We start from the raw sequence: 14,704 nt of genomic DNA, 5'->3' as shown, positions 1-14,704 counted from the left end.
TTGACTAGAGCAATTTTTGTATTGTAGATGGTAATTATGTGGATTTATTTTGAGGGAACTGTACCATTGATTATTAATTGACAGATTGTCATTTTTTTGTTGCATAACATGTCCTACTTCTACATTAAAACATCCATATATTATTTTGTTTTTCGTCTGGTTTTTACAGCACAGAAACTGAAGGAAGTGATACTGCAACGTCTTGTCTCTATACAGTCTGACAGTGAGGCAGAACATCTTGAAAACATTTTAGTCAAAAGGTGAAACTGTTTGTTTGTTTTGTTTGGTGTTAGCCATACATGTCATACATCCCGGATTGTTCGGGATTGTCCCGGAAATGACATACTCGTCCCGGTGTCCCGAACAGTGTTGAAATGTCCCGGAAATTTAAAAATACAGAAAACAAAAATAACCCCCCAAAAAACTAGTTTTTTTGGTCTATAAATTGTTGAATTTTACATTAATAAAACACAATAAACAGTCCTCGGTGTCACACTGTTTATTCCTAATTATCCGATATCAGTTTCATGCCCTCAAGCGGGACACATGTTGATTAAGTCAGCTCTGATCAACACTCATATTGAACGCGCCCCGCGATCTTTTGATGACCCAGATTAATTTACAGTCAGCTATTTTGATGACCCTGATTATGAATTGACAGAATTATGCAATCAGTAACAGTTTTATGATAATTTAATATTAGGAACAATAGCCGAAAATCTCGTTGTTTTTAGCACGTAGGCGGTGAAGCTACAAGTAGCCTTTATGGAAGAAATGGCTGAAAACGGTCAATTAAACGCTAATTATTTTAAAAGGTTGTAATCTTTTAAAATGTAGATTGATTGTCACACATATTTTAAATTAAAATTTTGACTGTTGAATGCCTTTGCTGACCGATTCCATGAAAATTGACCCAACCCGAAATATTTTATATCGATTTAATCTACAAGATTTATTTTATTCCTTTGAGGATTCCATTTTATTAATGATTAGAAAAACGTTTAAGCTTTAAAATGATACCATATAAGCTGGATTCTAAATCACGATGACCAAGTTAATTCTTTGTATGTAGTAAGTCTCCTAATTCTGTTCACCTCGGGAATGCTACCAATTCACGTGCCAAACTATAGACGAGAATTACCCTATTTACCTCCCTTAGAAAGCTAGACGACATTTGCAGCAAATTATTCCTAAGCAAGTGAACAATGTTTATCTCCGGAAACTACATGTAATTTTATGATATTTATGCATGAAACAGACGAATACTGATGTCATGGTGTATGTCCCGGACAAAGGGTAAAAATCCCGGAAATTTTAACTCAAAATCCCGGAAATGTCCTGAAAAATTATGGCATGTATGTGTTAGCATTAAATAATGTTTAATAGCCAACCTAGTCTGATTTTGGACCAGCTCTGAATGTGTTATTGCAACATATTTTTTTGTTAAAAAATCATTGGTTCATGAAAGAGCTGCTTTGAAGATATTAAGGCATGGTCTTGATTCTTTTTTATGCTCATGGTGTCGAAGCATTTCAACTGGCCATCAGTCAGTCTGTCCATCTGTCACAAATTCATGTGTACTCAATTCCTAAGGATTTCATCAAAAGAAGAAAATGAAGCTTGGTACACATCATATACAGGAATTGGACAAATGCAAAACCATCCAATTAGAATTAAATGTGGTATACATCAACTACACGAAAAGGACATCTGCATATTGTCAGAATTTTCATGTTTGATTTTTTAGCTCACCTGTCACAAAGTGACAAGGTGAGCTTTTGTGATCGCGCAGTGTCCGTCCGTCCGTGCGTAAACTTTTGCTTGTGACCACTCTAGAGGTCACATTTTTCATGGAGTCTTTATGAAAATTGGTCAGAATGTTCACCTTGATGATATCTAGGTCAAGTTCGAAACTGGGTCATGTTCGGTGAAAAACTAGGTCAGTAGGTCTAAAAATAGAAAAACCTTGTGACCTCTCTAGAGGCCATATATTTCACAAGATCTTCATGAAAATTGGTCAGAATGTTCACCTTGATGATATCTAGTTCAAGTTCGAAACTCGGTTACGTGCCTTCAAAAACTAGGTCAGTAGGTCAAATAATAGAAAAACTTTGTGACCACTCTAGAGGTCACATTTTTCATGGGGTCTTTATGAAAATTGGTCAGACTGTTCATCTTGATGATATCTAGGTCAAGTTCGAAACTGGGTTACATGCGGTCAAAAACTAGGTCAGTAGGTCTAAAAATAGAAAAACCTTGTGACCTCTCTAGAGGCCATATATTTCACAAGATCTTCATGCAAATTTGTCAGAATGTTCACCTTGATGATATCTAGGTCAAGTTCGAAACTGGGTTACGTGCCATCAAAAACTAGGTCAGTAGGTCAAATAATAGAAAAACCTTGTGACCACTTTAGAGGTCACATTTTTCATGGGGTCTTTATGAAAATTGGTCAGAATGTTCACCTTGATGATATCTAGGTCGATTTCGAAACTGCATCACGTGCGGTCAAAAACTAAGTCAGTAGGTCTAAAAATAGAAAAACCTTGTGACCTCTCTAGAGGCCATATATTTCACAAGATCTTCATGAAAAGTGGTCAGAATGTTCACCTTGATGATATCTAGGTCAAGTTCGAAACTGGGTTACGTGCCATCAAAAGCTAGGTCAGTAGGTCAAATAATAGAAAAACCTTGTGACCACTTTAGAGGTCACATTTTTCATGGGGTCTTTATGAAAATTGGTCAGAATGTTCACCTTGATGATATCTAGGTCAAGTTCGAAACTGGGTCACGTGCGGTCAAAAACTAGGTCAGTAGGTCAAATAATAGAAAAACATTGTGACCTCTCTAAAGGCCATATTTTTCATGGGATCTGTATGAATGTTGGTCTGAATGTTCATCTTGATGATATCTAGGTCAAGTTCGAAACTGGGTGACGTGCAGTCAAAAGCTAGGTCAGTAGGTCTAAAAATAGAAAAACCTTGTGACCTCTTTAGAGGCCATACTTTTGAATGGATCTTCATAAAAATTGGTCAGAATGTTCATCATGATGATATCTAGGTCAATTTCGAAACTGGGTCACGTGCCGTCAAAAAGTAGGTCAGTAGGTCAAATAATGAAAAAACCTTGTGACCTCTCTAGAGGCCATATTTTTCATGGGATGTGTATGAAAGTTGGTCTGACTGTTCATCTTGATGATATATAGGTCAAGTTTGAAACTGGGTCAACTGCGATCAAAAACTAGGTCAGTAGGTCTAAAATTAGAAAATCTTTTGACCTCTCTAGAGCCATATTTTTCAATAGATCTTCATGAAAATTGGTCTGAATATTCATCTTGATGGTATCTAGGTTAGTTTTGAAACTGGGTCACGTGTGGTCAAAAACTAGGCCAGTAGGTATAAAAATAGAAAAACCTTGTGACCTCTCTAGAGGCCATATTTTTCATGAGATCTTCATGAAAATTAGTGAGAATGTTCATCTTGATGATATCTAGGTCAGGTTCAAAACAGGGTCACGTACCTTTGAAAACTAGGTCAATAGGTCGAATAATAGAAAAACCTTGTGACCTCTCTAGAGGCCATATTTTTCAATGGATCTTCATGAAAATTGGTCAGAATTTTTATCTTGATGATATCTAGATCAAATTCAAAACTGGGTCACATGAGCTCAAAAACTAGGTGACTATGTCAAATAATAGAAAAAACGACGTCATACTCAAAACTGGGTCATGTGGGAACAGGTGAGCGATTCAGGACCATCATGGTCCTCTTGTTTAGCTCATCTGATTTTTGAAAAAATCTACAAGGTATTGTCATCACTTAATAGCCGGCATCAGCGTTGGTTAAACTTTTTGTTTTGGTCCACCTTTTTGCAAAAACTATAAGAGCTACAGCTTTGAAACTTTGCACACTTGTTTATCATCATTAGGGGACTATGTAGGCCAAGAACCATAACTCTAACATGCATTTTGTCAGAAGTATGGCCCTTTTTGTACTTGTAATCTGAACTATAACTTTTTTTTAGCTCACCTGAGCAATGCAGGTGAGTTGTTGTAATTGCTCAGTGTCCGGCGTCTGTCTGTCGTCTGTCAACATTTAGCTTGTGTATGCGATAGAGGCTGTATTTTTCAACTGATCTTCATGAAATTTGGTCAGAATGATTACCTTGATAAAATCTAGGCCGAGTTCGAACATGGGTCATCTGGGGTCAAAAACTAGGTCACTAGATCAAATCAAAGAAGAACCTTGTGTATGCGATAGAGGCTGTATTTTTCAACCGATCTTCATAAAAATTGGTCAGAATGATTATCTTGATGACATCTAGACCGAGTTCGAAAATGGGTCATCTCGTGTCAAAAACTAGATCACTAGGTCAAATAAAAAAAACAAACATTGTGTATGCGATAGAGGCTGTATTTTTCAACTGATCTTCATGAAATTTGGTCAGATTGATTACCTTGATAAAATATAGGACGAGTTCGAAAATGGGTCATCTAGGGTTAAAAAGTAGGTCACTAGGTCAAATCAAAGAAAAACCTTGTGTATGCGATAGAGGCTGTATTTTTCAAACGATTTTCATGAATTTTGGTCAGAATGATGACCTTGATGATATATACACAGAGTTCAAAAATGGGTCATCTGGGGTCAAAAACTAGGTCACTAGGTCAAATCAAAGAAAACCCTAGTGTATGCAATAGAGGCTGTATTTTTCAGTTGATCTTCCTGAAATTAAGTCAGAATGATAACCTTAATAAAATTTAAGCCTAGTTTGAAAATGGGTCATCTGGGGTCAAAAAATAGGTCAGTAGGTCAAATCAAAGAAAAACCTTGTGTTTACAATAGAGGCTGTATTTTTCAATTGATCTTCATGAAATTTGGTCAGAATGATTGCATTGATAAAATCTAGGACAAGTGCAAATATGGGTCATCTGGGATCAAAAATTAGGTCACTAGGTCAAATCAAAGGAAAACCTTGTGTATGCGATAGAGGCTGTATTTTTCAATTGATCTTCATGAAATTTGGTCAGAATGATAGCCTTGATGAAATCTAGGTCAAGTTCGAATATAGGTCATCTGGGTCAAAAACTAGGTCACTAGGTCAAATAAAAAAAATACTTGTTTATACTTCAGATTTTTGCTCCAATTTTAATGATAATTGGTCAGAATATTTTTTTCCATGAAATCACTAGGTCGAACATGTTTACACTGTTGTGGTGTGTTTCTCAGGTGAGCGACCTAGGGCCATCTTGGCCCTCTTGTCTCAATATTGTCCAGCACTTGCAGACGAACGATGGCACCCACAGGCGGTTCTCTTGTTTAGATATGCCCCTTTTTTGGACTTAACCCTATTACAACTATATCTGTACCTTGTGTATTCAGTTTATTTAGTTCACCGCATTTTGACATTATATTTTACTCTGTTAAGCATTTTCATGAGGCATGCAGAGTTTTCCCATGAATAGATAATTTTCATGAAAATGCTAATGCGATTGAGTTGTGACCTGTAGAATTTAATTCTGTAAAGGTCAAGGTCACTTAAGGTTTGCCTGAAATTTCAATTTTTTTGCAAAGGTCAAGGTCATTTCAGTTGTTCCTACATTTGTTCAGGTTTTTATAAATGGTTATTGCCATAAGAGGTGGTACTAGAAACAGTAATTTGTGTTAAAAGGTTATTTAAGGGAAAGGCAAGGTTGTTCTTATGTTAATTTCATCAGCTGGAATTTCTTAAAACATTTAAAGAAAAGAAAGAATTTTCAAAGTTGGACTAAAAATGAGAAAGTTATGAGCATTTAAATATTTGGTCAAGTTGGTGGCCATTTTGTTTCCATGGCAACAAAAAACAAAATGGCAGATTTATTAAATTTTTAGGTACACATTTGAACTGTATTTACTTATTTTAGTAAAAAACATCTCTACTTTTTCCAGCTATAATGTAAAAAATTATGTTTTACACCTTACACACAAAAACATATGGAAATTCATCTATTTAAAAGGTTATTTGCTAAATAAAGATTTCAGCAGTGTGTAAATGAAGTCATAAACACACTAAAATGGCTGCCTCCATGGTCAGCCATTTTCTTAGATTTCAAACTGCCATATCTTTTTCAATAATGGTCTGATTTTAAAAATTCTTTCAGCATTATAAAAGGCTTGGATATGGCTTTCATATTAAATTAACTTATTTTCAGGCTTTCCTTACCCTTTAAGGTCAGACTTTTCAGTTAAAGTGTCAAGGGCATTTAAATTTATACCTAATTTTTTTTTATTTCTGTTAAAAGGTCAAAGTCATTAAGGATATCAGAATCGGAGAAAAGTCACAAAGACGACCATACAAAGTCATATAAGACGCAGGCATCTGTGATGTCAGAGAAGGAAAGCGAAGTAGACGAGGCTAAATTGATTGAAGAAGAGGAGTTAGAAGTGGGAAATGTAAGATTATGTTGTTTGGTTTGGGTTTAGATTTAAAATTTTGCCTCACTTTCATATACTCGTACTGCCTATTTTATTAAGGGGATTTTTATTAGATGGCAATCCTAGAGGCTTTATTGGATTAAGGTCATGTTCTCTAATAAGGCACATGTGCCAGCTTCTGACCGGAAGTACATGTAGATAGAAAGTTAATTCAGTAACAATGGAGTTTTAATACTACTGAGATAAAAATTTAGCATCACTTTATAAAGAAGTAGCAACACTCTTTCACAGCTTCCAGATTCAGAACACGAGCATATAATGATGCAAACTTCCCTAGTACATACACATGGTGAAATATGGATTAAAATACCTGCTATAGATTTTTGCAGACAAATGCATTTAGAATAATTGAATAATTCTATGTAAAAACACTAAGAAAGACTCCGACATTGTTTGCTGAAAATGATTTCTGGAGTTGGACACTTCTTTTTAGCTTAGAAGTAACTTAAATTTTCTCTCCTTCGAATAATAAATGGTATTGCCCAAATTGAATGATGGACCAGTCTATTTTAGAAATTTAGCAGGGTAAGGGTTAATACTAGTTTGACTGTGTTTTTCTTGCAGGTTCGGTTTTCAGTTTTCATGTCTTACGCTAGAGCTGTGGGTCTCAAGTCATCCCTAGTAATTATCATCTTGTATGGTGTGTATCAGATATTCTCAGTGTGGTCCAGTGTATGGCTCACTGATTGGACATCAGATGTAAAGTTACAGGTAAGAGCATTACTTAAACAGGAACATGACAATATGTAGACTAAAGTGCAGGAACATGATAGAAAAATTCTGACTGACAGGAACATGATGATATAATTATTAAGTCAATGGCAGGAACATAATGTTATATGAACTCATTGGCAGGAACATGATGATATTTAAATTCAATGGCAGGAACATGACAATATATGAACTCAGTGGCAGGAACATTATGATATATAAACTAAGTTGCAGGAACATGTTGCTATATGAACTCAGTTGCAGGAACATGATGATATATGAACTCAGTGGCAGGGACATGCTGATATATTAACTCAATGGCAGGAACATGCTGATATATGAACTCAGTGGCAGGAACATGATGATATATAAACTCAATGGCAGAAACATGATGATATATTAACTCAGTGGCTGGATCATGATGATATATTAACTCAGTGGCAGGAACATAATGATATATAAACTCAGTGGCAGAAACATGATGATATATTAACTCAATGGCAGAAACATGATGATATATTAACTCAATGGCCGGATCATGATGATATATTAACTCAATGGCAGAAACATGATGATATCTGAAAAAGCTGGAAAAGTTACCTTATGACCTGAATTGTATATATGTGACTGTAAACACAACAGAAACAAAAAACAGATCTGTAGAGATTAAAAAGTCTTAGTATTATCTTAATAAAAGGCATTTTTCCTGTTCCAGTTCCATTGTTTTTAGCTCCCCTGTCACGTAGTGACAAGGTAAGCTTTTGTGATCACCCTCATCATCTGTCCACAATTTCTTGTGAACAGAATAGAGACCACATTTTGCAATAAATTTTAATCAAACTTGCACACAAGTTGTATTGGCATAATATCTTGGTTCCTGTCGAAAACTGACCAGATCCCATCATGGGTTCCAGAGTTATGGCCCCTTAAAAGGCCAAAATTTGCTATTTTGGCTTGTGAACACGATAGAGACCACATTTTGCAATTGATTTTAATAAATCTTGTATTGGCAGAATATCTTGGTTCCTTTCGAAAACTGGCCAGATCCCATCATTGGTTCCAGAGTTATGACCCTTTAAAGGGTCAGCATTTGCTATTTTAGCTTTTGCAGCCATATAAAGGCTTCATTTTTGGTTTGATTTGATTCAAACTTGCAAAATAGATCTTGGATTCCATGATGAATTTTTCAGATCCACTGATAGGTTCCAGAGTTACAGCCCCTGATTGACCCCTGAAAGAGCCAGATTTGTTAATTTTTACCTTGTGAACACAAAAGAGGTGATATTTTACATTCGATTTTAACCACACACTCAACCTAAGTCACAATAACATCTCGGTTCCTTTTGAAAACTTGCTAGATTTCTTCATGGGTTCTAGAGTTACTGCCCCTGAAACGGACAACATTTTCTGTTCTGGCCTTTTTAAGCCATATACAGGCTCTCCAGCCATTCCTAGTTTTTCCTAGTTTTCCTAGTTTTTCCTAGTTTTTTAAAAGTGCTCCTAGTTTTTCCTAGTTTTTCTAAAATGCCCCTAGTATTCCTAGTTTTTCATTTGCAGCATTATGTCTGAAAGTTTCAGTTTTGTGTTTTAAATGTGTTTTGAATATTTTCTTGCAGAAAACAATGTAGAGATGTTCAGCTGACTTGCCTGTGTTACTGGCAGTAGTGGTTTGGTGTCACTGATACATTTGGACTATGCTTAAGTGATGCCAAACAGAAACTGCAGAAGCAAATTTACAGTCAGCTGAACACCAGGCCCTGATCCATGTCCAGGTCGAGGGGGCCCATGCCCCCCGTTGGCTGAGAAGTGACCTATACTCATCAAAGATGCAACATACTGTTTTGGCAATGGAATAATTTTTTCTCAAAATTTAGACCCAGAAACGCACCAGAGGCCACTATTTCATACCTGTATTTCAAAATTTTCCAGGTTACCCCTCCATTATTTATTTATTTATTGACATTTAACATCAATAGCATAATACACAATAACAAAGGCAATAAATATAACATCACAGCATATAAAAACTACCTCAAAATTTAGACCTAAAAATGCACCAGAAGCCACCATTTCATGCCTGTATTTCAACAAAATTCAGAAAACCTCTAATATGGGCAAAGGCACCCCTCAAATACCCCGCTAGGCTTCTCAGCGGTGACATCTTCGTCCTAGACTGGTGACCCCCACTCCCACCCTGTCAAAAATTTCTGTATAGCTTATATGTATGGTAATTGGATAGAAAAACAGTAGTAAGGTAACACTTTATCTGATAATACCTCCTAGTTTTTGTCTCAGTATTCCAAGATTTTCCTAGTTTTTTCCAAGTTTTCTGCTTAAAAAATTCCTAGTTTTCTCCTAGTTTTTTCAAATGTATTGCTGGGGGGGCCTGCATATAGAGGTTTCATTTATGCTTTGATTTGATACAAACTTGCACAGAATGTTTATCTTGATGATCTATAGGCAGATTTAGAAACTGGGTCATGTGGGGTCAAAAACTAGGTCACCAGGTCAAATCAAAGAAAAGCCCTAGAGGCCACATTTATGAACCTATCTTCATGAATCTTGGTCAGAATGTTTATCTTGATGATTCCTATGCCAAGTTCAATACTGGGTCATATGGGGTCAAAAATTAGGTCACCTGGTCAAATCAAAGGAAAAGCATTTTAACACTCTTGAGGTCACATTTATGACCCTATCTTAATGAAACTTGGTCAGAATGTTTATCTTGATGATTCCTAGGTCAAGTTCGAAACTGGGTCATGTGGGGTCAAAAATAAGGTCACCACTCAAATCAAAGGAAAAGCTTATTAGCATTGTAGAGGCTACATTTATGACCCTGTATTCATGAAACTTGGTCAGAATGTTTATCTTGATGATTCCAAGGCCAAGTTTAACAGGTGAGTGATATAGGATCATCATGACCCTCTTGTTGTATATTTCAGAACTTGACATACTGGCCAGCCAACAGTTCAGAAAGAAGACACAAGAATGACTATTATCTGGGTATATATGGTGCTTTTGGTATAGCACAAGGTAAGTTTTTAATTACTTGTATTTCCTGATCTTTTTCATTAGTCTGACCCAACTAATTTAGGTGGTTAAAATTATTCAGATTTGTAAAAAATGTAATGGAAAATGGGCATTGTCATTTTTCCCTGTATGTATATGGACAAGTTAAGATTAGGAGGCAAGGTTTCAGTCTGCTGGCTGTACACCTAGAACCTCAGTGCTGGTAGTTTGTTACAAAAGATTAGTAAATTTCCATAGGTTTTTTCCCCACATTTTTCTCTTGAATTGTGTTGTATTGATGTTGTCAGTAACTTTTGAAGGGTCTTCACCCTTGAAATTTGTTTCAGGATTGACAACTTCTAGTTACATAATCTGTGATTGTATTTTTGTAATAGCACAGATTGTTTTAATGGCACATATATTTTACTAACTGCCTATTAGTAATTAAAACGTTTTACAATTTTAGAATTGAAATGTTGATAAAAAAATAGCAAATAGTGTATTTAAAAAGCAAACTGTTTTATTTTTAGCTCACCTGTCACAAAGTGACAAGGTGAGCTTTTGTGATCGCGCGGTGTCCGTCGTCCGTCGTCCGTCCGTCCGTCAGTCCGTGCGTGCGTGCGTGCATGCGTCCGTAAACTTTTGCTTGTGACCACTCTAGAGGTCACATTTATCATGGGATCTTTATGAAAGTTGGTCAGAATGTTCATCTTGATGGTATCTAGGTCAAGTTCGAAACTGGGTCAGGAGCCTTCAAAAACTAGGTCAGTAGGTCTAAAAATAGAAAAACCTTGTGACCTCTCTAGAGGCCATATATTACACAAGATCTTCATGAAAATTGGTCAGAATGTTCATCTTGATGATATCTAGGTCAAGTTCGAAACTGGGTCACGTGCCGTCAAAAACTAGGTCAGTAGGTCTAAAAATAGAAAAAACTTGTGACCTCTCTAGAGGCCATATGTTTCACAAGATCTTCATGAAAATTGGTCAGAACGTTCACCTTGATGATATCTAGGTCGAGTTCGAAACTGGGTCACGTGCCTTTGAAAACTAGGTCAGTAGGTCAAATAATAGAAAAACCTTGTGACCTCTCTCAAGGTCATATTTTTCATGGGATCAGTATGAAAGTTGGTCTGAGTGCTCATCTTGATGATATCTAGCTCAAGTTCGAAACTGGGTCACGTGCGGTCAAAATCTAGGTTAGTAGGTCTAAAAATAGAAAAACCTTGTGTCGTGTGTTCTCTTTCTCTTGGGATGGGGCGTTTTGGCCTGTAAAGGCACAAAAACAAGACCTTGATAAATAAATGTATCAGAAGGAAAAACTTCAGGCGCAAACCATCAAGAATATATTTCCAAGTGCAATTCAATAAATACAGCACCGAATTACATAAATACGATATGGAAAGATGCATGAATACATGACAAAATGAATGCAATAACAATTACCTGTAAAGGCACAAAAACAAGACCTTGATAAATAAATGTATCAGAAGGAAAAACTTCAGGCGCAAACCATCAAGAATATATTTCCAAGTGCGCATGCGTGTAGTAAAAATCCGGGAAAATTCAAAAAAATGAGGCCCCGGCATGCAAATCTTGTTAAGGCCTCTAATTAACTGGTAAGTGTTAGAAAATGTTAGATGGATGAATGAAAAGAAAATGATATAGGAATTCATATAGGATCGGGCTGTATGGAAATAATACTAAATAATAACACATAAAGACATTTCATACAATATATACACGGAACAAGGACAAAACAACATATAGACAAAATACTGATATTCAGTGGTTTTGGACCTCGTGACATACTCCCCCTCTTCGGGGAATGTCGACCCGACATTCAAAAGAATCTAAATATACCAGCTTGGAGCAGAATTACTAATGTACTATTAATGTCAGTCTAGACGGTAAAGTAACTAAACTACTCACTACAGTAAGGCATATGTTTACTACAGATATACGTGTACAAACACTTATAGTAACACCTTACATGGTTATATAGCAAACAAAGTTCTTCCGCTTCAACAAAACTAACCACCGAACATCAAACTCCGCGAAATAAATTATATGTTGAATCTTCAACCACGGATCGCAAAAATAAATATGTGTAAATTTATCGTAGATGTGCACAGTCTACAATAAATATGAACAATCTGTACTGTGAAGTACACAAATCAAGGATTTCAGTACTTTTATGTGATACATTCAATGAACCACATAATAAACTAGGGACAACAAAATAATAAAAACAGGTATATTGACGTGCAACATATCAAATACAACTATTATACACTGTACCGTATGCGAATAAAATGAAAGTGACCAGTATCACTTAAAATTCCAGCTATCTGATCTCATCCACCCAGGTTTAGCTCTGGTTCGTCTAGGCCTCTGCACCTCTGTCTGATCGTCAGGCTTACCACGTAGAGCTGGTATTACATATTTAGCACTAGGAGCCCGGCTAAGTTCTATCTTTTCAACAGGATCTGCCTGATCTGAAACAGAATGAGAAACATCATTTGTTAGGGACGTTCTCCGTGATGTATTCACAGATGTATGTTGAATGTTCTCTGTCTCAGGAGTACCTGAAGAATGAACAGAAGTTTCTGGAGAAGAATCTTGTGCATTGAGGGAAACACTACTGGGAGAATCTAAGTTTGGACTGGGTGGGGTTCTGTTCAAAGGAATTCCCATAAAGGGGAGTAGCAGGTTTCTGTGAAGAACTCTAGGCTTTTCTCTGCTGTGCTCCTTCTTCACTTCAAATATGGGGATACCTTCAGTAGGCTGACCAACAATGATGTACACGTCCTTCTCCCATCTGTCTGCTAACTTGGCCTTCCCTCTGATGCCAACATTCCTTACCAGGACTCTGTCTCCAACCTCAAGCTTGGCTTCCCTTACCCGGAGATCATACCACCTCTTGTGTCTTTTACCTTGCTTCCTGGCTTCTCTGCTTGCTACACTATAAGCAAACTTCAGTCTGTGGCGAAGACCAGAAACATAGGACTTGTCCTTGACCTCAGATTTATCTGGTTCGATGCCCAAGAACGCATCGATTGCAAGCCTTGGATGGCGCCCAAACATAAGAAAATGGGGTGTGTAACCAGTTGAAGAATGAGGGGTAGAGTTATAGGCATGGACAAGGGTCGGGACATGAGACTTCCAGTTGGCCTTCTGGTGATCTTCTAGTGTTCCCAACATGTTGAGGAGTGTCTCATTAAATCTCTCCAGCATTCCGTTGCCTTGCGGGTGATAAGGGGTCGTTCTGGACTTGTCAATACTGGCGATCTTGCAGAGCTCCCGGATCACTTCACTTTCAAAATTTCGACCTTGATCACTATGGATCCGACTAGGGAAACCATAGTGACAGATGAAATTTTCAAAGAGAAGCTTTGCGGTAGTATGTGCAGTCTGGTTTTTGGCTGGGAGTGCCTGGGCGAACCGAGTAAAATGATCGGTTATGACAAGATATTTTCATAACCCCCACGGGACATCTCAAGGGATAAGAACATCCATACAGACGATTTCCGTAGGATAACTGGAATGTACAGGATTCAGCTTGGCTGCAGTCTTATCCAGCCTCTTCCGTCGAATACACCTAGGACAGTTACGTACTCTATGCTCAATAGACTGCTCCATCTGGGGCCAAAAGAAACGAGATCTGACCAAGGAAATAGTACGGGAACAACCCTGATGACCTGCCTCTTCATGTAAGCCTTGGAAAACAAGGTCAAAAAGATGTTCAGGAAGAACAAGCTGAGTGACGGGATAGCCACTGGACATACCCTTACGAAAAAGAACAGAATCTTTGAGATAGAGGTTACTCCACTCTCTGAGGTAAGCTCTCACCTGTGATGTCTCATGCGCCTTCTGACGTTCAGTGAGTCTGTGACCTATTTCAAGAAGCTGAATAACACGGGTCAGAGTCGGATCAGTTGCTTGTTCCTGCTTCCAGTCTATCGACTTCAAACCACTTCCAACAGGTACCTCATCACGGGGGTTGTCAGTAAGAACTTGCTGACTGAAAGAAATACACTCAACAGCTGGTCGCTGACTTGGACCATCAGACTGAGCTTGAAGTAAAGCCTTTACAGCATCAGAAAAAAGAATGTTGGAGTCATGACAAGAAGACGGAATTCTAGACAAGGTGTCGGCATCGATGTTCTCCTTTCCAGACCTGTAGTTCATCTTGATGTCATAGGTGGACAAAGAAGCAAGCCATCTGTGGCTAGTGGCATCCAGATTAGCAGAAGAAAAAGCATACGTGAGTGGGTTGTTGTCGGTACGGACTTCCACAGAGTTGCCATATAGGTAATCATGGAACTTATCGCAAACAGCCCACTTGAGAGCCAGGAACTCAAGCTTATGAGCTGGATAGTGTCTCTCACTAGCTCTCAAGCCCCTGCTTGCGTAAGATACAACATGCTCCTTTCCATCAAGTCCAGTCTGATAAAGCACAGCACCTAAACCACTGCAGCTAGCGTCGACATTAAGAATAAAAGGTTTGGTGT

General features: G+C 37.5%; 1 protein-coding gene across 1 annotated transcript in view; it reads left to right on the top strand.

Annotated features, from left to right (window-relative positions):
• LOC123538309 (multidrug resistance-associated protein 1-like) overlaps window positions 1–14,704 on the top strand; it is a 65,954-nt gene that overhangs the window by 36,306 nt on the left and 14,944 nt on the right. The window contains exons 18-21 of the mRNA XM_053529691.1: window positions 170–260; window positions 6,278–6,428; window positions 7,035–7,181; window positions 10,124–10,214. Of these exons, the coding sequence (XP_053385666.1) occupies window positions 170–260; window positions 6,278–6,428; window positions 7,035–7,181; window positions 10,124–10,214 (480 nt within the window). The remainder of the gene's footprint in view (window positions 1–169; window positions 261–6,277; window positions 6,429–7,034; window positions 7,182–10,123; window positions 10,215–14,704) is intronic.

Source organism: Mercenaria mercenaria, chromosome 18 (genome assembly GCF_021730395.1).
Source record: "Mercenaria mercenaria strain notata chromosome 18, MADL_Memer_1, whole genome shotgun sequence".
NCBI lineage: Eukaryota > Metazoa > Mollusca > Bivalvia > Venerida > Veneridae > Mercenaria > Mercenaria mercenaria.
The sequence above is the reverse complement of the archived record's forward strand: the minus strand, read 5'-3'. Positions and strand labels throughout refer to the sequence as shown.